This window comes from Seriola aureovittata, chromosome 15, assembly GCF_021018895.1.
Source record: "Seriola aureovittata isolate HTS-2021-v1 ecotype China chromosome 15, ASM2101889v1, whole genome shotgun sequence".
In the NCBI taxonomy this organism is placed as follows: Eukaryota; Metazoa; Chordata; class Actinopteri; order Carangiformes; family Carangidae; genus Seriola; species Seriola aureovittata.
In genome coordinates, this window is record NC_079378.1 from 1,177,501 (window position 1) to 1,200,000 (window position 22,500).

Consider the following 22,500-nt stretch of genomic DNA (forward strand, 5'->3'; position numbering starts at 1 on the left):
GAGAAAATATTTTGTTGAATTTTCAAAATGCTTTACATAAGACATAAAACATAAAAAGTCATTAAGATATAAAGGAACAGGGAAACATTAAAGGACACATATTGTTTTAATAGATAAAACTATGAAAAGAATCAAAAAACATAAAAATAAGATAAAACAAAATAAATAAAGAAAAAGTTAAAATACAGTGAGAAATATAAATAAATCTGCACATCTGTAGTTTAAATTTAAAACCAGTTGTTCGTCACACAGGAAGTCAGTGTAGCTTCAGATTCCCAGCTGCCTTTCTTCATTTTTTTTTGTCTTCAAAAGCTTTTTGTCGGTGAACTTGAAGGTGACTGGAGGTTAATTGAGCTGCGCCGCTGCTGTCGGCCAATTCTTCAAGTCCTCCTGGAAATAAAAGTAAGAGGCTTTCAGGTGGGCCGGGGGCCAAAGCTGCACTGAACCGGCCAACACAAACCAGTCATAGAGCCGGACTTCAACAATACACAGCGACACTGGGAGCAGGTGTTTCTGAGGGCGCTCGCACACCTCACCTGCTGAGTCCAGGCTCAAGGAGCTCAGGTGTATCTGGTTTGGTTTCCTGTGGATCAGTGTGAAAGCTGTCAATCAAACTGAGACCGTCAGAAAATGTTGTAGCGACTGTAGTTCAAGTTTGAAAAACACAAACACAAACAACACAAAAAAACACAAACACAACACGATTATGTTTAATAGTCAGAGCAGGAATAAAATCAAATTGTTGTTTGATCAGCATCAAATGTGTGAGTGTGATAAACAGGAGCAACGAGGAGGGAGGATGTGGGTTCACCTGAACCTCCACTAGAGGGCGTCAGAGAGTGTCAGATTAAACAGCATCCAGCAGGTGAGAGCGTCACTATAGGTACATACTTATTAATGATATGTTAACATGTCAGCAGCATGTTAATGTTAAAGCTTTAATCTATAACATTATATTTTGTAAGTTAACTCTTAAGAGAGAGAACCACCTGGTTTTCAATAACAGTAGTGAGGCTGGTAATAGTACTACAAGATGTAACAGTATCAGCAGCAGTTAAGTATTTCAGATTTTGCTTTTATAAATATTTAATTCTGCAAAAGAAAGAAATATGGAGAGATGACCAAAGAAGTAATCAATTACCTGAATTAGTTTTAATAATATATGTAATGTTTTTATACTGTGCATTCTAAGTTGGTTGTACATTTGCATGGAGAAGCTTGGGCAAATCCTATATTTAGTTGGTGTCTGAAGAGAAGGTAAATTCAACCTGTACAGCTTCTTCAAAAGTTGTTGCTCTGTTACTTTTAAATGAATCAAAATAGCAAGAAAATTAAACAGTGTTTGTGTTGTGCAAAGGTTTGGGCACTGGAATCCAAACCTCCCTCTACTGTTTCCTGTGTCACTGGCTGCTATTATTTCTACAGTTTATTTAACTTTTCAATTCATGAAATAAAAAGTAACAGTGCACCAACATCTGAAAGAGCTGCAATGGTTGTGTTTCACTTTAAAACTCTACTAAATATAGAATTTGCCCAAACTCTTGTTGTCTCCGTGACATTTACAGCCAAGCCAAACTTCTTAGACAAATCTGTCATTTTAAGAAAACCTCAATTATTTACCAGTCTAGATGTAATAAAACACAACTGCATATCTTCACAGACTCAGTGTTAACTTCTGGTGAATTCAGCATTAATACAATTATATTATACAATAATAATATTATTTTATCTTTATTTTGTAATGTATGTTGGCTGCAGTGGTTGTTGTTGTTTACTTCCTCCACATGTCACTAAATAAAGACTTTTCTCAAACGTTTGCAGAAAACAGTTTGTGTATTTCAGTTAGTGGATAAAACCAAATTAAATATAAAAATACAAAATGTAATAACTGATAAGGAACTAGTCTTTATCTCGTGTTGTTTTAAACTGGGGCTGTTTTATTTATTTTTGCCTCTTTCCCTTTGCAGCCAAACATTACGTAACGACACGACTCCGCTCTCTGATTGGCTGAGCGGCCTGTCAATCACTGATCTGGCGGCCAATGGCAGCCAGCGGCAGGCGATACAAACTGACAGCCGCCATGTTGTGTCTCCGGGGGCCTGGAGGGACGTCCGGTAGTAGACGGTAGATGTGACCGCCTGCTCGGCAGCTCATAGGGAAGGGACCGCAGCTTGAAGCCATGAGCCGTCCGTCCTCAGCCGGAGCCGGAGCCGGAGGTGGAGGACTCGGGGCCGGGAAAGCAGGCGGAGGAAAGCACGGGGGCTCGGGAGGTGCAGCTGCCGCCGCCGCTGCCGCCGCAGCAGCCGCAGCAGCAGCGGCGGCTGCCGCCGGTGTGAGCTCCGTGGCCGGGTCTGGGTCGGCTGCCCCTTCCTCCGCCGTGTCCCTGCCCACGGCCGGCCTGCCCGGGCAGTCCACGGAGCTCACGGCGCTGTTCGAGTGCCCGGTTTGCTTCGACTACGTCCTGCCGCCCATCCTCCAGTGTCAGGCGGGTCACCTGGTCTGTAACCAGTGCCGTCAGAAGCTGAGCTGCTGTCCGACCTGCCGAGGCCCGCTCACCCCGAGCATCCGGAACCTGGCCATGGAGAAGGTGGCCTCCACGCTGCCGTTCCCCTGCAAGGTAAGACTCACCTGTTCTCCCGCCAACACAGACAACTGTTCACTTTTCATCACAACTTCCGCGTCAACATGCTAACCGACAGGTGTGTGTGTGTGTGTGCGCTCGCTCTCGCGCGCGTGTCACATGACGTCACAGGGGACCACGGGATCAAAACAAACCGTGAGTTCGGTTCCGAGTCTGTGTGAGAACCGTGTTTTGGTTCCGAAAGTCACAAGCCCGTTCACACTGAGAGGAAGGGGTTGCAGCCTTAGTTTCGGGGGGGGGGGGGGGGTCAGAGAGAGAGAGAGGGGGGGGGGGGGGGGGGGGGGGTCAGAGAGTGATGTGTGGAGACTTTATTGTGTCACTGTCTCAGCTTCATGTGTTTAGAAAAGGTCGGTAGTTTCTTTAAAGGACAGGTCTAATATCGTAGTTTATTCAATATTTAAACACCATTTCCCATGAGCTCTACAGGTTTGCAGGCTAAACGTCAGAGCAGGTGAGTCCAGGAGAGTCGAGTGTCAGACTGAACACAGCTCAGGTGAAATGACTTTAAACACAAGGAGTTACAGTTACACACAGTCCAGGTTTCTCTGACCTGCACATATTAATGTGGAACAGGCTTATTATTCAGAATTATATCATGAACATATTATTATATTACATAGGTGAAAGGGGAGAATTTGAAATTCATGTTGACATGTTTTGTGTTTGTTTATTAATTTATTATTTCCTCATAAATTTGACGTCCCTCTCCCCCTTGCTTCACTGTACAATACAGGCTTATTCATTTATTTATCTATCTATCTATCTATCTTCTAACATTACCCTGGTATAGATCCTGTGCTTGCTTACTGTTACACTATTATGTCCTCTTGGCTTTTATTTTGACTTTTTTTACACCTCACTTCCTCTTCCTGTCTGTCCACCAATCTCCTGTCTCTGCCAAATGAGAAATGAAAACATTTATTTCCAAAAACCAAGTCATAGGTATCAGAGAGTAATGCTCAGATGTCCACATACTTTTGGCCACGTGGCGTAGACTCCATTACAGATGCATTAAAGTTGAATCGTGTCCCTGAGGCCTGAAAACTGAGGAGAGGGAGGGAAACTGACGCCGGCTCCATAATGATAATAATAATAAAACAGAAATCTCCAACATCGATTTTAAAACGATCAATAAAAACAAAATCAAACACTAAAAATGATTAAATATTTTGCATAAAAGCTGCAGTTCAAATAGTATGGGTTATAGAGGCATAATTATGACTTGTTATGTCTGCAGTGTAAAGCTGCAACAATTAATCAAGTTTCGACTCGTTGGACAAAACAAAACGTTTAAAGACGTTGAACGGATTTTAAGGAAATATTATCATTTTTAAAATTTAGTTTAACCAATCGATTTATCGATTAATCAAAAAAATGATAAACAGGTTAACTGATAAAGAAAGGAACTGTTATGTTTATTCTAATGTAGGGAACATAGTCAGATGTAGTGAAAGAGCTGCAGGTAGAACAGGATGACTGAAGGTCACTGGTGTTGGTGGATCTGATCTGAGGTCTGTGGATCTGGTCTCATATCTAACATCAGGTTTTAGGATTTTGCGCATGTTTGCAATATAGAGTATTATTATTGATCTCAGCTTCACACTCCCCATCATATCTGCTGATGTTGCTCCGCCTCCTTCAGTGTGTGTGTGTGTGTGTCAGTGTGTAATTGAATTAAAGTGGTTTTTTTATGGCTCCTCCTCCTCCTCCTCCTCCTCCTCCTCTGGCTCAGCTTCTGTTTTTTATTTTATTGATTTTCCTTCTTTCTGTGTCTAACTGCTCAAACGCCGGCGCTGTGACATCACAGCCGGGGGCGGGACGATGAGATGTAGAAATGAGGGTGTTTGTATTTGTTGCTGTCCACCATCTTGACTCAGTTACTGGAGCCAGGAAACCTTCATTTTTGTTCTTCTGTGCAATTTTTTCCGTCTTAATTATATGATAACCGGGACATCGTTGTCGTAGTTACGAGATCTTTATATCTCATTGTTATGAGATCAATGGGTTATCAAATTTATCGATGCAACCAGAACTGAACCGATGTTGTAGGACTTCTGTGTCGGTCGTGTGTTCCTGCCCTCGGATTACGACCCGGAGGAACGCACCGACAGCAGGTGTTCCAGACCTCCGTCGCCATGGTTACAATAATAAACACACGGTTAAGGTTAAAGAGCTACTTGGTTCGGTTTAGAAAAAGATCGTGGTATTGGGTTACTTAAATTACAGCTGTCCCCGTTTCCTGTCATAATCACCACGACCACTAGAGGTCGCCTGTCAACGAAACCATCGTTCAGACAGAGCGCATGTATGGAGTCATAGGAGAGCCAAAAAAACCCAGAATAAATCTATTAAAGAATAAGTAAATAAATGTGGAAATAATAGCAGCAATAAACAAAAGAATAAATTAGTAAGTAAAGTGGAAATAAAAGAATAAAAAAGCTTTTACCCTATTGCCTTTGCTTTTCCCTAAAAAATATAGTTTATGTATATGTTTATATTTTCACATTTTTTTATTTACTTATTTATCCCTATTTATATTTCCACATTTATTTTCTTAACTTTTACAGATTTATTGTTTTTATGGCACTTGTATGACTCCATACATGTGGAGTCTAAGAAAAGTGCTGCAGGGAACTACGACTCTTTAAATGTTGAAAAGTAATCAGAGTAATTGGCAGCGTTTTATAGTTTTGCTTGAAAAAATGTTGATTTATTTTTAAATCATTTTCAGATTTAATTCACTGTTGATCAATTTATTAATTAATGGACTAATTGTTACAGCTTTAGAAAAAGATCAATACAGTGTTACTGCAACAATAAGTGTGTTGCTGTTGTGATGCAACACACACACACACACACACACACACACACACACACACACAGACAGTGTTTGACCTGATGATGGCGCTGGAGGAAAAGTCACGGCCGTCTGGACTTCATCACTGTGACCATGAAAAGCAGCAAAGTCTCGTTTGAGAAGCTGAAACCAGTTTTTACTTTTTCTGCCTGAAAGTGACTGAATCAATCAATGAAAATCAATCAATCAGAAACTGATCATCAGTCTGTCGATCGGTTAATCGACGCATCGTTTCAGCTCATTTACCTACAAGAGGGAGGAGAGGAGAGGTGTGTGTGTGTGTGTGTGTGTGTGTGTGTGTGTGTGTGTGTGTGTGTGTGTGTGTGTGTGTGTGTGTGTGTGTGTGTGTGTGTGTGTGTGTGTGTGTGTGTGTGTGTGTGTGTGTGTGTGTGTGACAGATGCTGTGAGGAGGAGGAGTGCACTCGGCTGAGCGATACTCCCTTTTTATTCTCTCTCTCAGCTTTCTTTCTCCCCGCCCCCACTGTGTGTGTGTGTGTGTGTGTGTGTGTGCGCGCTGCAGCAGCGTCTCAGTGCGGTCGGTTGGAGGACGAATGTTTTTCTGCTGCTCTGTCGGAGAGAGGTTGAGAGACATTAACTGAAAGCCAGAGAGAGAGAGAGAGTGTGTGTGTGTTGCTGGTATTCACCGCCGGTCAGTCGGACGCCACACAGCTCAGAGAGAGAGAGAGTGTGTGTGTGTCGGCATCTGTGTTTATGTTCTCGGTTCTTCGTTTTTTTTCTTTTTCACCACAGAAGAAGAAAAACTGTTTGTTTTTTCTTCTTCTTCTGCTGCAGTAAGAGAGAGAGTGGGCGAGCGAGGTTCAGCTGCATTACTGCTGCGTCTGTAGACTCACCAACAGGAGCTGGTATGTGTGTGTGTGTGTGTGTGTGTGTGTGTTGATTTGGACACTGACAGCTAGAGATAGATACATTCCTGTGCTGATTGATTATTGGTCATCGTTGAGATTAACGGTGGAGTCGATGGAGCGTCGCAGTGATGATGTCAGACGTGTTTGATGTTGTCGGACAAACCGCAGTCAGCTGATGTTTGATGTTGTGAGAATCAGCTGTTTTCAGATTCTATATTTAGTTTTCTGTTGCTTCTTGAGACGTCGACGCTCCGTCGCTTTAAATCCTCAACTTAGAAAAACTGAAAGAAAATTTAACAGTACTGTGACGAGCGAAAGTTTGGACACCCCCCGGGTCAGGACTTGGTGACACCCCCCCCCCCCTCATGCCTCTGATCCAGGGTCTGAGTCCTGACCGGTGACTGATTCACCTGGTAACTACAGATCCTGGTTGTGACTCGCGTGTCGTCAGGACTCGTCTGTAAACAGAGGATTTATCTCCTCGTGTCACACGGAGCTGAATCCTCTGACTTCACAGACGTCGTCCCGCTCTGCATGATCTCCACGTGGCCCCGCGGTCCCACGAACAGCTGCTGACCAGCTGCTGTCTGTTTTTGTCCTCCTGTCCGTCTGTCTACGGAGAGCACAGAGGGACAAACACCAGCAGGAGTAAGTTCAGTCTGAGGCTCAGAGTTAAAGAAGTGAAGCAGTGAATGATTTCGTCAGTTTAGGAAACGAGCCGCTAACGACCTGTTAATGAAGCATTGATTAAAACGTGAAGTCGTGACTTCGTGAAGCGCCTTTTCCCACTTTAAACTAGAGCTGAAACTCTTTGTCCGTCAGCAGCAAATTAAATGTTTAATAATCGACTCAGCGTTTCGTTGATCTTTAAAGTAAAACTGGAAAACGTTGGTTCTTGTTTGTCCAGAGTCTCAGATTCATCAGACAGACGTCGCCATAGACTGATGGACACTTTTGACTGTTTACTGATAATTCTTTTAGGCCAAACTAATCAGATTGATTGATAATGAAGAACCCCTGTTTGGGTCTTTTCTAGCCCTGATCAGATGTGTTTAAACATTTGTTACAAGATGTTTAAAAATACAAACTCATTGGATGGAAATCATCTGAGCAACCAGGGAAAAACAGTCAGACAAGCCGCATGAAAACAAGTTTATTGGTGACTTCCCACAATCCACTGTGTCCTTACTTCCAGAAATAAATCTGATGTTCGTTTTAAAGCGAAGAAGTTCTCCGTCCAGACTAACGCACCTGAAAACGTATATCACACTGAGCATGTGCGAGCCTGTGTAAACAGGAAGTAGATTGTCTCCAGCAGAGACAGTTGTAGCATTAAAACAGAGAATGTAAGTGAACAGCAAAGACAACAAGGTCAGTGACACAGTCATTCATCATCATGTTGTTTTCACCACTGGTAGTCCAGGCTGATGACAGCCAATCAGGAGAGACCGTGGGTGTGACCTCATTGTTTACAGAGGTCCAGTCCAGTCTACAACACAAACCTGGAGCTTTCAAAATAAAACGTGTCCAGCAAAGTCGTGTAGACGAAGCCTGAAATGTCCAAGAAGTGTCGAGGCCGTGCAGGACTCAGTCGTACTTCACAGTTCTGGATCAGGACCAGCGTTTTCCATGAGATTTGTGGATCAGTGGAGTAATCTTTGAAGTGATAGTTCAGGTTATTAGACGTGGGGTTGTGTGAGGTACTGATCTGTAGTTAGTGTTTCACCTGCAGTAAAGTCAGATCAGCTCCGTGTTTTAGCCACTTTAAAAAATACCAACAGAAAAAAGCTAATATCAGCTGAAGTGTGTGTTTTATTTTGAATTTTTCCACCATTTTATCAACAAGTTCCTCACACAACCTCCCTTCAAATAACCTGAACCGTCACTTTCCAGGAGAGTCTCATGTTTGTGTGGTGAGGAACCTCGAGGAGGATTTACCTTGTGTAGAAGTGTGGAAGTAATCTACCTGTGTGTGTGTGTGTGTGTGTGTGTGTGTGTGTGTGTGTGTGTGTTAGCTCTGAGTGTGTGTGATGCTGTGTCCGGCCTCCTGCCTGCCTCTCCTCAGGGAGTTGGCTCAGTGGCGCTGCCTGCTGGGCTGGCATCGCCACCCTGGAGTTGGTTCGTCTAGTACCGCAGGGCTGACCTCTAACACTGGACAACAACAACAGCAGCAGCTACAGCAGGGGTCAGAGGTCAGGGACAGGGCCGATCGACCTGTCGGACGCACCAAGCCGCTGCTGAGCAGCCAGGTGAGTCCTGGACGATACCGGACTTCAGTGTACTCTGTTGTTCTCCTCGCTCTGGGAAGTTCTGGTTCCTGTTCTGGGGGGCTGACACCAGAACCTGATGTTTACTGTTGTTTATATCGATCAAACATTTCCTGAACGTGATGTCACAGCGCCCACGCTCGGCCGGTCATCCACAGGAAAAACAAATAACCACCTGTCTCATAACCGAAGGTAGACGAAGCGTCTCCAGGTTCGTCCAACGCCTCAGAGCAAATTATCTCCTCAACATCTGGTCACATCATCACATTCCTGCTCCCCAGAGGACGAACCCTTTAGATTTTAAATGCCCCCGACCTTTCTGCTTGCGCCACCATCAGGACAAAATTTACTCCACCGCCGCCTTCTTGGCAGTGACTGACTCCGCCTGTTTTTGGAGCAACCTGGAGTTAGGCGAAGAGGAGGGGCCTCGCCTCAAAGAGGCCACGCCCTCAAATATATTAACTTTAAGTCTTAATAAAGAACATGTGGAGTGCATTTTACTTGAGTTGTTAGTATTAAAAACAGAACAGGGACCTGTTCTTAAAGGTCTAAAACTCCACAAGGCTGAGACAGAACGGCTCCATCCTCAGGATGTTTTCTGTCTGTGTCTTTGTGTTGATGTGTAATGATCACTGCAGCCTCTGGGGGGCGCCGCCACGACTTCTCACTGTGAGTCCGATTTCTTTTATCTAATAACGTCCTGACTTCATCTGTTTAAATGGTCTCATTAATCTCATTATATCATTGATTTAAACTGACTCCACTGATGAAGCATGATGGAGTCAACCTCCAACCATTTACCAGCCCCGCACACACACACACACACACACACACACACACACACACACACACACACTCACACTCACACACACACTCACATACTCACACTCGGAGGACTTTTATCCTGATTGTTATTGATCGTGCTGAAAGGCTGAGGCTCTGCAGAGTGTTTTTCTTCATGTGGATCTGATGATCCGGTCTGTGCAGGATCAGTGGTTTGAGGTGTTTTGTTGATGGATCTGTTTGTTTCCTGAAGGACAGATGTTCAGCATCTGGTTAAAGATGCTTCATGTGTACCAGGATGTTACTGATGATTAGGGATCGATCAATACGGTTCTGTCAGGGCTGATTCTGATACTGATTAGTAGTAATTAGCTTCTTGTTGGTTTTATTCTGTCTTGTGCTTTTTTAAACATGTTTCCTCAAACCGAAGCCGGAGGAGACGAAACCTTTGTTCCTTTGACTCTGTTGGGATTTCTGCCAGAACTTAAACTAATGACACAAGTCTGTAAAGATGGAGACGCCTGTTTGGATCCGGCAGAGAGTTTGGACTGGTTTGATAAAGCAGGTGTGAGGCGTTGAGTCTCTCCTGCAGCAGTTCAGTGTGAGGGAATAAACCTGGAAGCTCAGGTTGTTGGTGGCGTCTTGTTTTTCAGGCTGTCGACCTTTTCAGGAAACAGCTGCTGCGCTCTGACCTGCAGCACATGAATCTTTAATCAGACCAACAGTGAGACCTCCTGCTGAGACACACACACACACACACACACACACACACACACACACACACTCACACTCACACTCACACTCACACACACACACACACACACACTCACACACACACTCACACTCACACACACACACACACACACACTCACACTCACACACACACACACTCACACTCACACTCACACACACACACACACACACACACACACACACACACACACACACACACACTCACACTCACACACACACACACACACACACACACACTCACACTCACACTCACACTCACACACACACACACACAGACACTCACACACACACACACACACACACACACACACAGTAGTCAGTGTACAGCAGTGGTTTAAACTAACATTGTGACTAATGGTGTGAAAATATTCACTTAAAAAGTCTGTTACATTCTGACGGAGTGAACAGTGATGTAGCCTAAACAAGCTAATGCTAGCCTTAAAAAGCTAATGTTAGCCTAAACAAGCTAATTCTAGACTAAACAAACTAATGTTAGCCTAAACAAGCTAATGCTAGCCTAAACAAGCTAATGTTAGCCTAACCAAGCTAATGCTAGCCTTAAAAAGCTAATGTTAGCCTAAACAAGCTAATTCTAGCCTAAACAAGCTAATGCTAGCCTAAAAAGCTAACGTTATAAAGCAGGTGTCAGGTGTTTAGTCTCGAGGTCAAGGAAAGATGTGAAGGAGAATCTGGCTGCGCTTACATCAGGATTTCTTTTAAAAGTAACTTTATTTATAACACATGGAGGATAAAGGATTAAAGAAGTAGAGGAAGTTGGGCCATTAAAATAAACATGTATTATTGTGTGTTAACTATAAAGTCAATGTGCTTGTTCTTCATGATGACTCCTAACTGAACTCAAAGACGAGAAATCTGTGTTCATGGATCTGGATTTCCATCAGTTTTAGATCATGTCGTTTCTACAGTTATGTTGGTAAAACTACACTGGTGCATCAGCAAAGAATTGTGGGATGGCATTGTCTCCTTTCCTTTCACAAAGGAAGCTCCAGTGTTTCCTCCGCTGAAGGAGATGAGATAGGAAGCACTGAAGCCCCTTCATCGTGGCGGCTGCTGAGATTGGCAGCTTGAATGTGAGACTGACAGATGAAATGTTGTGATGCCGTCGTGTCATGGATCAGCTGGTGGATCCATGAAGTGAGTCTGTCTGAGAGCTGACCAATCAGCAGGCGTCTTCTGCAGGAGATTCAATGCAGCGACCAAAGTGAACCACCACCACACTGTTATAGGCTCCTGGTCCATCTACAGGTGCTGTTGTTCCAGATGAAAGAGGGGGAGGAGGGAGAATCCCATCACTGTGACCTTCAGCATCTCAGAAAATTGAGGAGAAGGCTGCAGCCATTACATTACATTACTACTCATGACCGTCCAGAACACACACACACACACAGTCACACACACTCTAAGGCTATATTTATATCACAGCATGCCTCACTTCATCTGGATCATTTAAATCAGGAGATAATTAATAGGCTGTTCTGTCAGCTGCAGGCTCCAGCAGTGACACTTCAGCGGGGAACATACAGAACACAATAGACTGGATACATGAGTGTGGATTTAACAGTGTGTGTATATCAGTGTGTATATAATGATACCATGGCCTCTGAAAATTCTGTGTTATGATTGGTTGGAAGGTGTGAATTCTTAAAAACCGGAGTGTGTATCCAGACACCTGTGACGTAGGTGTTTTTAGTTACAAGGATTGGTTTATAAAGATGGACACACGTCTCCACTTCCTGCTGCGGCTCCACTTCCTGCCGCATCTCCACTTCCTGCTGCGGCTCCACTTCCTGCCGTGGCTCCACTTCCTGCCGTGGCTCCACTTCCTGCTGCGGCTCCACTTCCTGCCACTGTGCAAAAATGAGGCCAAAATATCCCCGATACGAGCGCTGCTCTTGCGCTGGTGACATCATTTAGTCATTGGAGTCTGTGCTGTAGTGATCAGGGGGTGGAGCCGTGGTCCCGCCCATACACCTGTTCAACCCAATTGCAAGTCAATCACAGCCATCAGTCATGTCATAATAGCATCAAATAATTAGCGACAGACAGAAACCATCTTTGATATTTCTAGTTTGGTTCATGTCCCACCCGCTAACATGGAGGGGGCGGGGTTTATGACCTGTACTGCAGCCAGACACCAGGGCTTGTTTTGGCTTCACTGCGATGGCGTCCATCTCTATATACAGTCACTGGTGGTAGGGGTTAAGGTTATTTGAGTAACCACCAACAACAACTGAAAAAGGATTAATTACTTCTTGGTAAGAACCATAAAAATGTGATTTTATTATTATTATTATTATTATTATTATTATTATTATTATTATTATTATTATTATTTTAAATGGAAGTCCAAATCAACAGTCCAGACCTGACTTCTGCGTCTCTGCTCAAAGACTCGGGGTCCAACCAAACTAAAACTGGTGGTGTTGATCCGACCCCTCCCATATAGCTAGATAACGATGAGTTACTGAGTTCTGTGGAGGGACGGGACGAACCCGTTAGTTTGGGACAGATTCGGTTCATTTTCTATGAATCTGAATTTTTTGCAGTGAAATCTGTGTTTGTTGTTTGACACTGACCTTGGTGGAGGTCTGTCCTCTCTGAATGCTCCTCCAGTTGAGACTAAAATTAATCACATGTGTAAATGAATGATGATATTTTAAATGTGATCATGTGGTAAAAGCAGGATAACACCTCCAGGTTTGATTCCATGACTACAGTGGAGTCAGCTTTGTGTCAGGTGGTTCTCAGCTCCTGTTTCATCCATTATAATAATGGAGTGTGCAGCTTATGTAAGGGTGTTACAGCTTATATATGAAGCTCATTTATTTATAGAAATATAATCGTGTTCTGATTGGACAGTATCAGGTTGTTCTTAAAAACGTCTCCAGTTTGATGATTTCCCGCTCCAGAAATGGAGGCAGGTTTATTTGGACTTGTCACACACAGGTGCATCTGATAAACACTGATAAACGCTGCATTTCATTTCAGGAATCATCAATCCATCGTTAAAGTCATTTATTCGACTTCAGTTTTTCCTGCTGTGACAAGTCAAATATTTTCTGTTGTGATGTCACAACAAAGCAGTCACCAAGCCCCGCCCACCTGGACCCACCATCCAAACCTTGTAGGATTTGGTTTCTCTGAGTGTTTTTACCTGAAATCTGCTACATTTTTATTGGATCACTCAGAAAACAGTCAGCCAATCAGAACATTTCAAATAAAACCCAGAAGAAGAAGAAGAAACATGGAGCTTTACTTCTCTGTCTCACTGTGTTTCCTCAAACAGTTTTTCCCATGTTGAGAGATGATGATGCTTCAAGTCTGATCACAATAAACTAATAAAAGTGTTTGAGGTTTGTTTCTAATAAAAATGTGACGATCTCACCTAGAACAGGAAGTGGAATATGCCTTTAACGCTCAGTCCTCTCTCTGCGTCCTCCCTCCAGTACTCGTCGGCCGGATGTCAGCTGACCCTCCACCACAGCGAGAAGCCCGACCATGAGGAGGTGTGCGAGTTCAGGCCGTACACCTGTCCGTGTCCCGGGGCCACCTGCAAGTGGCACGGCTCTCTGGAGGCCGTCATGCCGCACCTGATGCACGCGCACAAGTCCATCACCACGCTGCAGGTCGGCACCGACACCTACAGAAACCTCAAACAAGCTGACGACTCTAACGATGATAAATGTACCTGTTGTGCATTCAGCTCATTGTAACGTCTTCTTCTGTCCGCAGGGGGAGGACATCGTCTTCCTGGCGACGGACATCAACCTGCCCGGCGCCGTGGACTGGGTGATGATGCAGTCGTGCTTCAGCCACCACTTCATGCTGGTCCTGGAGAAGCAGGAGAAGTACGAGGGTCACCAGCAGTTCTTCGCCGTCGTGCTGCTCATCGGCACCCGCAAGCAGGCCGAGAACTTCGCCTACCGCCTGGAGCTCAACGGCAACCGCCGCCGGCTCACCTGGGAGGCCACGCCGCGCTCCATCCACGACGGGGTGGCGGCCGCCATCATGAACAGCGACTGCCTGGTGTTCGACACCTCCATCGCTCATCTGTTCGCTGACAACGGCAACCTGGGGATCAACGTCACCATCTCCATGTGCTGAGGGGGCGGAGCAACAGTTGTGATAAACAGACTGACGTCATGACGCAGGGTCAGTTTGACCGTTCAGGAGGTGTGGCGTTCACTTTCTGTCTCGCTCTGTGCTCACAGGAAGTCGTAAACGTCCTGCAGCGATGGTGACTTGTTTGTAAAACATTTGCAGCAGGTTTAGCAGCAGATCGCCGGCTCCGCCCTGTTTGACGTGTGATGAATGACCGAACAGGAAGTGTCGAGCATCAGGTGTCCTTCTTGAACTGATGAAGACGAGGTCAGACCTGCTGCTGCGACCGCCGCCCGTCCAGACCGGGACCCGGGGCCCCGGGCCAGAGTCCACTCCCCCGAGCAGAGAGGATTCTGGTCTCACTGGAGGAAACAAACAAAACCTTCACCACAGCAGCCACACAACTTCCTGTCAGGTTCATCTGACTTCCTGTCGGGTTCATCCGACTTCCTGTCGACGTGTTCACAGTATTCTGCTCTTTGCTGCTGTCATTGGCTGACAGGTGTTTTCAGTCAGTCTTTGTCTTTTTACAAAGATATTAAAACATGAAGACACGTTTGATTGACAGGTTCCTCAGCCTGTAACAGGGGTCACTGTAGGTCATTTGCTTTGATGACATGTATAATTCCCATCTCACATTAATGTTTATTGGGACGATAAAATAAAACAAACTGCTGATGAATGTTAAAATCATCAGACAGTAAATTAAATACCTGACATTCACCACTTCACACAACTGATACAGATGTTGAACAGCTGACTGGGTTACAGTCTTATGAGATATATTAGGACCTCAGCTAATGATTATTGTTATTATTGATTAATCAGCTGCATATTTTCTCGATTAGTTTATAAAATGTGTTTCGTAGATTCAGTTCACAAAGAGATGAAACAGAAAAGCAGAAAATGGCAAAATCGTAATGAACTGATGATCAGAAAGTTGCAGATCATTTTTCTGATGATTGATTAATTGACTCGTTATTGCAGGTGTGATGATGATCATGTATCAGAGAAACAGAGCAGCCGCTGGCACCAGGTCTTCTTCTTCATGTTGACAATCATGGTCAATCAGATCAATAAACTTTAATCTTTACTCACATCCAGCTGAACCCAGAGTCTGGAAAAGTGAACGACACATCAGTCACTCAAGTTTCACACATTATTGATCAGAGCTGCAACGATTAGTCGACAAATGGATGAATTGATCGACAGGAAATTAATCGTTTCGCTCATTTTTCAAGAAAAAATGTTTAAAAATTCTGTTTTCAGATTTTAAATGTGATAATTTTCTGCTTTTCTTTCTTTTCTGACATTGAATTAAAAATCTCTGAATGTCGTCATTTCCTTATTTTTTAACTTGATACAGACGAAATGATGAATCGACTCTATATGAAATAATCAGATTAACCGTAGCACGTTCCCACCGATGCAGTTAACAGTGTTGACCAACGTACACTGTCACCTGTCAATCAATAATCAATAATAACCAGCAGACAAAGAGAGAGGCTGTCGAAGCAGAATAATGTGAACACGTTCACTCTGTGCTTTAATGACCGGAGCTGTGGCCTGTGTCTCAGGTCGCTGGTTCAAATCCCGCGGGCGGCCACGGTGGCGTTCTGACCGCGGACTCGTCCCTCACGGTTTGGAGGTTTGGCGTTGGACCTCTGTGGGATCCGGTCAATCCTCAGACCTTCTTTTAATCTCAGATAAAAGCAGTGAAATGGAGGAATAATCCTCCGCCCCTCCTGCAGTCTGCCGAGCCGCCAGCGCCTTACTTTTCTACCGCCGTCCTCCTCATGATCCAGCTCTTTCTGAGGGAGTCTTGGTGCTGATGAGCTTCGGTTGAACATTGTTTTTAGTTTTCTTACTGAAAACCTGCAGGGAAACGACGAGACTCTGACGGAAGGGAAATGTGTAAAAACAGTTTGCTGCTTGTTCAAAGCCACAGAGACACGGTGGACGGACGGATTATTGTAGGTAAAGAAACATGATCGTCTCTGAACCTTCGTAGCAACTGGAAAGAAGTTGGCGTCAGCAGATACCTCTGATCACGACTCACGTGACTGAACCGCAGATTCCTCAGACCTCAGCGCCGTTTCCTCTGTGTTCGCTCAGAGACGAAAAACCAGTCGTTCATTCACACTGCTCCATGTAGGTGTGACTCGTCCTGAATCATATCTGCAGCATCAGCAACAATTCCTCCATTTAACCTAAAACAGCTGCAGAGCCTCCGTCAGTGGCAGAACGTTAACGCTCCTCCAGTGTAAAGGTCTGTGTCCATGTGTAGTGTGATTATAGATTATAGATCAGCTCTAGCTTCTATATTAATACTGTGAAAGTATCAAAGCCTCAGTCCACAGAGAAATGCACACAGCCTGTATTCAGAAACTGAGCCTTAAAACCAGCCGTCAGGACTTCTGGAACTTTGTGATGTCACAACAAAGCAGTCACCAAGCCCCGCCCACCTGGACCCACTCACAAGTGTTGATCCATAAGAAGATATATTTGTGGTTTTAAGAACCAAAAACCATCTCAGTGTAGTTTTACATCTCCTCTCTCAGGCTTCTCTCTGCAGCTCTAGTAACAACAGGTCGGTGAGCCAATCAGAAGAGAGGAGGCTCTGAGCCTCTCTTCTGATTGGCTGACCTTTTTCTGAGTGACCCAATAAAAATATAGCAGATTTTAGGTAAAAACACTCAGAAAACAAATCCTGCAAGGTTTGGATGGTGGGTCCAGGTGGGCGGGGCTTGGTGACTGCTTTGTTGTGACATCACAAAGTTCCAGAAGTCGTGACGGCTGGTTTTAAGGCTCATGGACAGAGACCTTTAGACTGGAAGGAGCTTTAAAACATAAATACATCTTACAGATATCAACACTTTATTATCAAGTATCTCAGTTAAGAAGCAACACAACTTTATTAAAAATGTAATATTTGATTAATATAAACACTTTAAGTCTGAATCTTCAACATTTACAATCAGTATATAAATATTTAGTAAATGGTTTATTGCAGCAGATATAAAACATTTTAACAATTTATTAATATTATATGAATAAATATCCCAGCTGTTTTATTATATTGTATTTAATTAGCAGCCTCCACTTTAATAAAAACCCAGATCTGGTTATAACCACATATTGTTATAAACATTTATTAAATGTGTACATACTAATTATAACCGTTAAACTGTGTCAGCAGATCTTTAATGTTAATGTAAACTGTGAGATGTTAGTGACCAGACAATCATTAATATTCTGTTGCTTTTCAAACCTTAATGTTACATTTATTATTTAATATTAATTCAGACTTCAGGCTTCATGGTCCTAAAGCCCTCGGGTTCATTCATCCCGTCGTGTTGAAGCTCAGCTCAGAAACACAGAGGAAACGCCGCTCTCTCTCTCTTTACCTGATGATCACTTCCACTTCACAGCCGCCACTTTCTACCAAATGTTTTTATTGTAAATGAAGCTCTCGCGGCAGCAGTATATTTTCTCAGACAGGAGACAGCTGGATTTATTCTGTGACATGTATTTGTGTTAGCGTTTGCAGCTGTACAGAGATTTTCAAGGTAATTTTCTAAACTGACTGTTGTTAATTCGTTGTTGTTGTTCTGCTGCTTCAGTCTGAGTCCAACAAACAACCCACATCTGAAAACCAGGGACTGACATCACAAACTACTGTAGCCTACGACTCCCAGGGTGCATTTCACTAACAAACATCCGATTACAGAGCTTCACATTCTGCTACATGAGCCGATGATGACGAGCTGAAGGTAAAAATGACACTTTGTAGAAACCTGATGAAGATCCGGCAGTTTGGGATTCATTTATTAATTAATATCACCATAGCAACAGCAGCTGAGGCTCATGGGTATTGAAGTATTTAGAGCCATCAATCAAACTGACAGAAAAAAAAAGTAATTACCCAGGTAAAATCCGGCTTCACCTGTCAGGGAGGAGAAGAGGCAAAGATACGGTGCGAGCTGACGTGGACAGGTGTATACAGGTGTATACAGGTGTTCCTAAGAACTTACACGTACCACAGTTATTCAGTCAGTTGTCTGTACATCTGTGGGTAAACTGCAAACTGCAATGGTTAATAGTTAATTCGGCATTTTTAATTTTTAACGTCAACAAATACAAGTTTGTAATTTCTGAATCATTCTGTTTCCTTGGATCTGTCCTGGTGTTTATAAATGTCATTGTTAAAGGTCTTGTATATTTTGTATTGCCAACCAGTAACCAGCACCATTATTATCATATTCTAGAATTAAATTATCAGTAAAATAGAGATAGACAATTAAATTTAATGCAATTCAAATAAATTGCATTACATTTATTACAAAATTACACAGATCTTAAACGTCTTAGAGCTGATTCAGAAACTACAGACGTTTAAAATGAAGTGTTACCACATCATGTGTGAGAACTGGGGAGTCGGCTTTAAGAATGAATTTTTCCTTATTAATTAAGATAATAATCAGCTCAGTGGAGTTCGTGTCACATGACCAGGTTCTTTCTGTCACAGCAGCAGGATGATACAAATGAAATCTACTGAAACAAGAAACTGAAGAGCGACAGGATCTCACGGATGTTCTGACTCTTCTTCGTTCTCAGTGTAACGTTGTTCTGTGATGTTTCTTTAATAAACGGGTGCAGCTTGTTTCTCTCTGGTTCTGATCTTTATATCGTCTTGTTCTATTTTTACATGATCAGATGTTTCAGGACAGTCAGTCGTTCTAATTTATATTTAGACTAACAGGGATTTTGAGACAAAAAAAGTAAGTTGTCCAAAACTGGGTAAAGAGGAGGGGCTTGACACCCAGAGGCCACGCCCCCAAGTCTCCGTAACTGTAGTCCTTAATAAAATGTAATTTTAAAATATCAGAGATGAATCTGATTTTAAATCCATGTTGATTCCACAGCTGAAGATATTTCTGTTTTATTACAAAATGAAATCAACAACAAACATTTCACTTCATACAGGAGCATGTTGGACACGTCCTCCTGAGGACGACATCCAGAGACATTTTACACTGAACTCAAGGAAACTAAGAAATCTCTCTTCTTCTGTGGTCTCCGTCTGTCTATCTTCTTCTATTGCTGTCTCTGTCCATCTCTCTCCTTCTGTCGTCTCTGTCCCGGTCTGTCTCTCTTCTTCTATCATTGTCTCTGTCTGTCTCTCTTCTTCTGTCTGTCTCTCTTCTTCTTTCGCTGTCTCTGTCCCAATCCGTCTCTCTTCTTCTATCATCATCTCTGTCTGTCTCTCGTCTTCTGTCTCTGTCCATCTCTCTTCTTCTATCGCTGTCTCTGTCCCGGTCTGTCTCTCTTCTCCTGTCTCCCTCTCTGTCCCTCTCACGATTCCTCCTCCTGTCTTCATCCCTCCTCCCCTCCTCCTCCGCCCGGAGTCTCTCGTTCTCCCTCGCTCTCTGCCCGTTCTCATGTCCTCCCGGCGGCGCCCCCCTCTGGTTGTACTTGTCGTAGGCGGCGTCCTCCTTCTCCTCTTTGACTCTGACGGCAGCGGGAGGAGGACGATGAAGAGGAGGGGGAGGCGAGGAAGAGGAGGTTGCCCGGCTCTTCTTCTCTTTCTCCTTCTCTGCCTTCTTCTTCTCTTTCTTTTCCTTCTTCTTTTTCTTCTTCTCTTTCTTATCTGAGGCAGAAACACAGGAGGAATAAAAACTCAAATCCTGCCTCAGGTGGATCAAAGACAACAGGAAGTGACCTCACCTTTCTTGGGCTTCTTCACAGGTATGCTGTACTGCTCATCTTCCTCTGAGGAAGAGGAGGAGGACTCGGGGGCTGCGGGAGCGCAGCCCTCCTCCCTCAGGTGTTTGGTCACGTCGTCGATGTCCTCGTGGTCTTTGGGAGGACGGTAGTCTTTGACGTGATCCACGCGAATGGTCCGACCTTTAATCTGACGACAGGAAGACAGATGTTTATTAAGGTTAGCTTAGCTTAGCATAAAGACTGGAAACAAATGGAAACAGTTAGCCTGGCTCTGCTCAAACTCATCTCATTTGTTTAATCTGCACAAAAACAGGAAGTGTATGTTTCAGGGGAATTATTTGTTGGCGAACTTGTTTCGTAGCAGCGAGTAAATCTGCTTCAAATAGAGAGCGGGAAACACGTGAGTCAGCAGGTGTGACGCTGAATCTATCAGCTGATAATCAGACAGCAGGAGGTGACACTGTTTGAAATGTTGAGACGATGCAGAAACGTTTCCTTTTGGATTCAGCCGCAACAAACCAGAGTTATTAACAGCTAGTTCATGTTTGTAACGTGTGTGTGTGTGTGTGTGTGTGTGTGTGTGTGTTGATCCTCCTCTTCTTCTTCTGCAGCCTCAGACCTGAGGAGGAGGAGGAAGCAGGAGAAACAGCTACAGGTGTGAACACTGACACTGCATAGTGTTATGAAGGCGAAGGATAGGAGGCAGGTAGTTTGTAGATGAGCTAGAGACTCTTAAAGTAACGGCTGCGTCACCTTGATGCCGTTGAAGTTGTCCACAGCCAGGATGGTGCTCCTCTGGTCCTCGTAGCAGATGAAGCAGAAACCTTTGGACTTCCCCGTCGCCTTGTCGCGCACCAGGTTGATGTTGACGACCTCTCCGTACCTGACAGGTGAGAGTAAATTCTCACATAGTCTCATGATGGTTATTACAGTGAGAGAGAGGATGAGACAAAGTGTGAAGGTACGTACTGAGAGAAGACACAGATGATGTCGCCTTCAGTCAGCTCGTATGGAAATCCTCCTGCAGGAAACAGAAAACTACGTCATCCACATGTCGTGAGATAAACCGTCTTCACAGGACGGTCCAACTCACCCACAAAGATCCAGGCGCTGTCTTTGTACACAGTGTGCCAGGAAACAGACTCGTTCACCCCGAGGTGGGCCTCCCGCTCGTTCAGCTCGTTGATCAGCTTCACCTTCGTTAGAGGACTGAAAACAGGACAGAGAAAACATTGAACTGTTGTTTATCCAGAGTATTTACACCCTCATGAGCTGAGGGTCAACACAACAACTATAGAGTTATGTGAGAGCAGTATATTTACTTTTATCAATCAATCAATCAATCAATCAATCAAGACTTTATTTGTACAGCATTTTTTCATACAAACAAGCATGTATTAAAGTGAGTAAAACCAGAAATAAAAGGCAGGATATTAAAGAATGAAAACAAATAAAAATAAAAATGACATAAAATAGAAACAATAAAATGCGAAATGAGAAAATATACATTATTCTGATCGTATACATGGAGAAACCGTCACACCAGACTCCACCATGACCAACTAAGACATTTAGTACAACTTGAGGATTCATTATTAAATTGGGCAAATCAACGGACTTCAAATAAATAAAAGCAAAACAATCCATTTTTGCCAAAGCCGTGAGTAGCGCGCCACTGCACAAGGGCTCAAACACTTTACAAAACTTTTATATTATTGATATACGAATTGCTTGGTGTGTGCCGAATTCTAAAACGGATACTAAAGGTTTAAAATAATATTAGCGTGTTATGAAGGAGAATCATTAAATTGAACAGGGTTCGGTGCATCGAGAATGAGTGACGGTGGCTAAGCTAACTGTGCTTATCAACAATGTCTATTAGCCCACTAGCACCAGCTAGCAGGTTAGCGTACAGCAGAGGACAGAACCAGCGACAGAATGAATAAAGTCCAAACAGTAAATAGAAAACCAAACAATCATTTTACTGTAAGAATGTTCACTTACTTCATGGTGAACTACATACAAGAGGTACCGATGCTAATGTGCTAATGTGGAAACCGTCTACTTTGCTAGCATGAGCCATTTCCGTATGAATTACTGCCTCTGCTGCCGCCTGCTGTTCGGATGTCTTAACTACAAGCTAAATAAGACTAAATACCTAAACAACTACTGTTCAAATTATATATAAAATTGTACATAATCAAAAAATACAGTATAATTATCCAAACATATATACATATATTTACATTTTGCTTCATTAACTATATGTAACTTCACCGCCGGGACATCAGGTGGCGCTGTGCCGGTAACCGCCACATGCGACCCGGTTTGTAAACACCGGTCTGTCAGTTGAGAGCCAGGCAGCTTGTAGAAATAACACACGATTATCTTGTGTTTCAGTTGATATTTTAATATTTCAGTTAACTATTTTATCTATACAACTTTCTCCGCGTTGACCAGTTTATCACGGACATCCCTCATGTT

The 22,500-nt window shown here is 43.5% G+C and overlaps 3 protein-coding genes across 5 annotated transcripts in view; 2 read left to right on the forward strand and 1 right to left on the reverse strand.

Annotated features, from left to right (window-relative positions):
* The first annotated feature begins 2,033 nt into the window (after positions 1-2,033).
* On the forward strand, positions 2,034-18,952 carry siah2l (seven in absentia homolog 2 (Drosophila)-like). 2 transcript variants are annotated; one of them, XM_056397481.1, is made up of 4 exons: positions 2,034-2,270; positions 2,316-2,617; positions 13,635-13,814; positions 13,921-18,952. In XM_056397481.1, the coding sequence occupies exons 1-4, from the start codon at positions 2,180-2,182 to the stop codon at positions 14,290-14,292; spliced, it is 945 nt and encodes a 314-aa protein (XP_056253456.1). In that variant the 5' UTR covers positions 2,034-2,179; the 3' UTR covers positions 14,293-18,952. The 2 variants fall into 2 exon arrangements, with proteins under 2 accessions (XP_056253456.1, XP_056253455.1); XM_056397480.1 differs by having other exon boundaries at positions 2,034-2,617.
* rbmx2 (RNA binding motif protein X-linked 2) lies at positions 18,091-22,121 on the reverse strand. Its single transcript, XM_056397476.1, has 6 exons — positions 22,021-22,121; positions 21,110-21,225; positions 20,986-21,037; positions 20,770-20,899; positions 20,017-20,203; positions 18,091-19,939 (listed from the first exon to the last, which is right to left on the reverse strand). The coding sequence occupies exons 1-6, from the start codon at positions 22,023-22,025 to the stop codon at positions 19,377-19,379; spliced, it is 1,053 nt and encodes a 350-aa protein (XP_056253451.1). The 5' UTR covers positions 22,026-22,121; the 3' UTR covers positions 18,091-19,376.
* A 202-nt stretch (positions 22,122-22,323) lies between these two features.
* Positions 22,324-22,500, forward strand: part of ap4m1 (adaptor related protein complex 4 subunit mu 1) — a 14,209-nt gene continuing 14,032 nt past the window's right edge. For both annotated transcript variants that reach the window (XM_056397464.1, XM_056397465.1), the window contains exon 1: positions 22,324-22,500. This exon is cut by the window's right edge and continues 146 nt beyond it. The gene's annotated coding sequence lies outside the window, so the exon portion shown is untranslated.

Excerpts from the sequence above, each read along its gene's own strand:
- siah2l (XM_056397480.1), top strand. The coding sequence starts at position 2,180 with ATGAGCCGTCCGTCCTCAGCCGGAGCCGGAGCCGGAGGTGGAGGACTC. Across the intron at positions 2,618-13,634 it reads CGCTGCCGTTCCCCTGCAAG|TACTCGTCGGCCGGATGTCA; the intron begins GTAAGACTCACC and ends TCCTCCCTCCAG. Across the intron at positions 13,815-13,920 it reads AGTCCATCACCACGCTGCAG|GGGGAGGACATCGTCTTCCT; the intron begins GTCGGCACCGAC and ends TTCTGTCCGCAG.
- rbmx2 (XM_056397476.1), bottom strand. Across the intron at positions 21,038-21,109 it reads CAGCGCCTGGATCTTTGTGG|GAGGATTTCCATACGAGCTG; the intron begins GTGAGTTGGACC and ends TGTTTCCTGCAG. Across the intron at positions 20,900-20,985 it reads ATCATCTGTGTCTTCTCTCA|GTACGGAGAGGTCGTCAACA; the intron begins GTACGTACCTTC and ends CTCACCTGTCAG.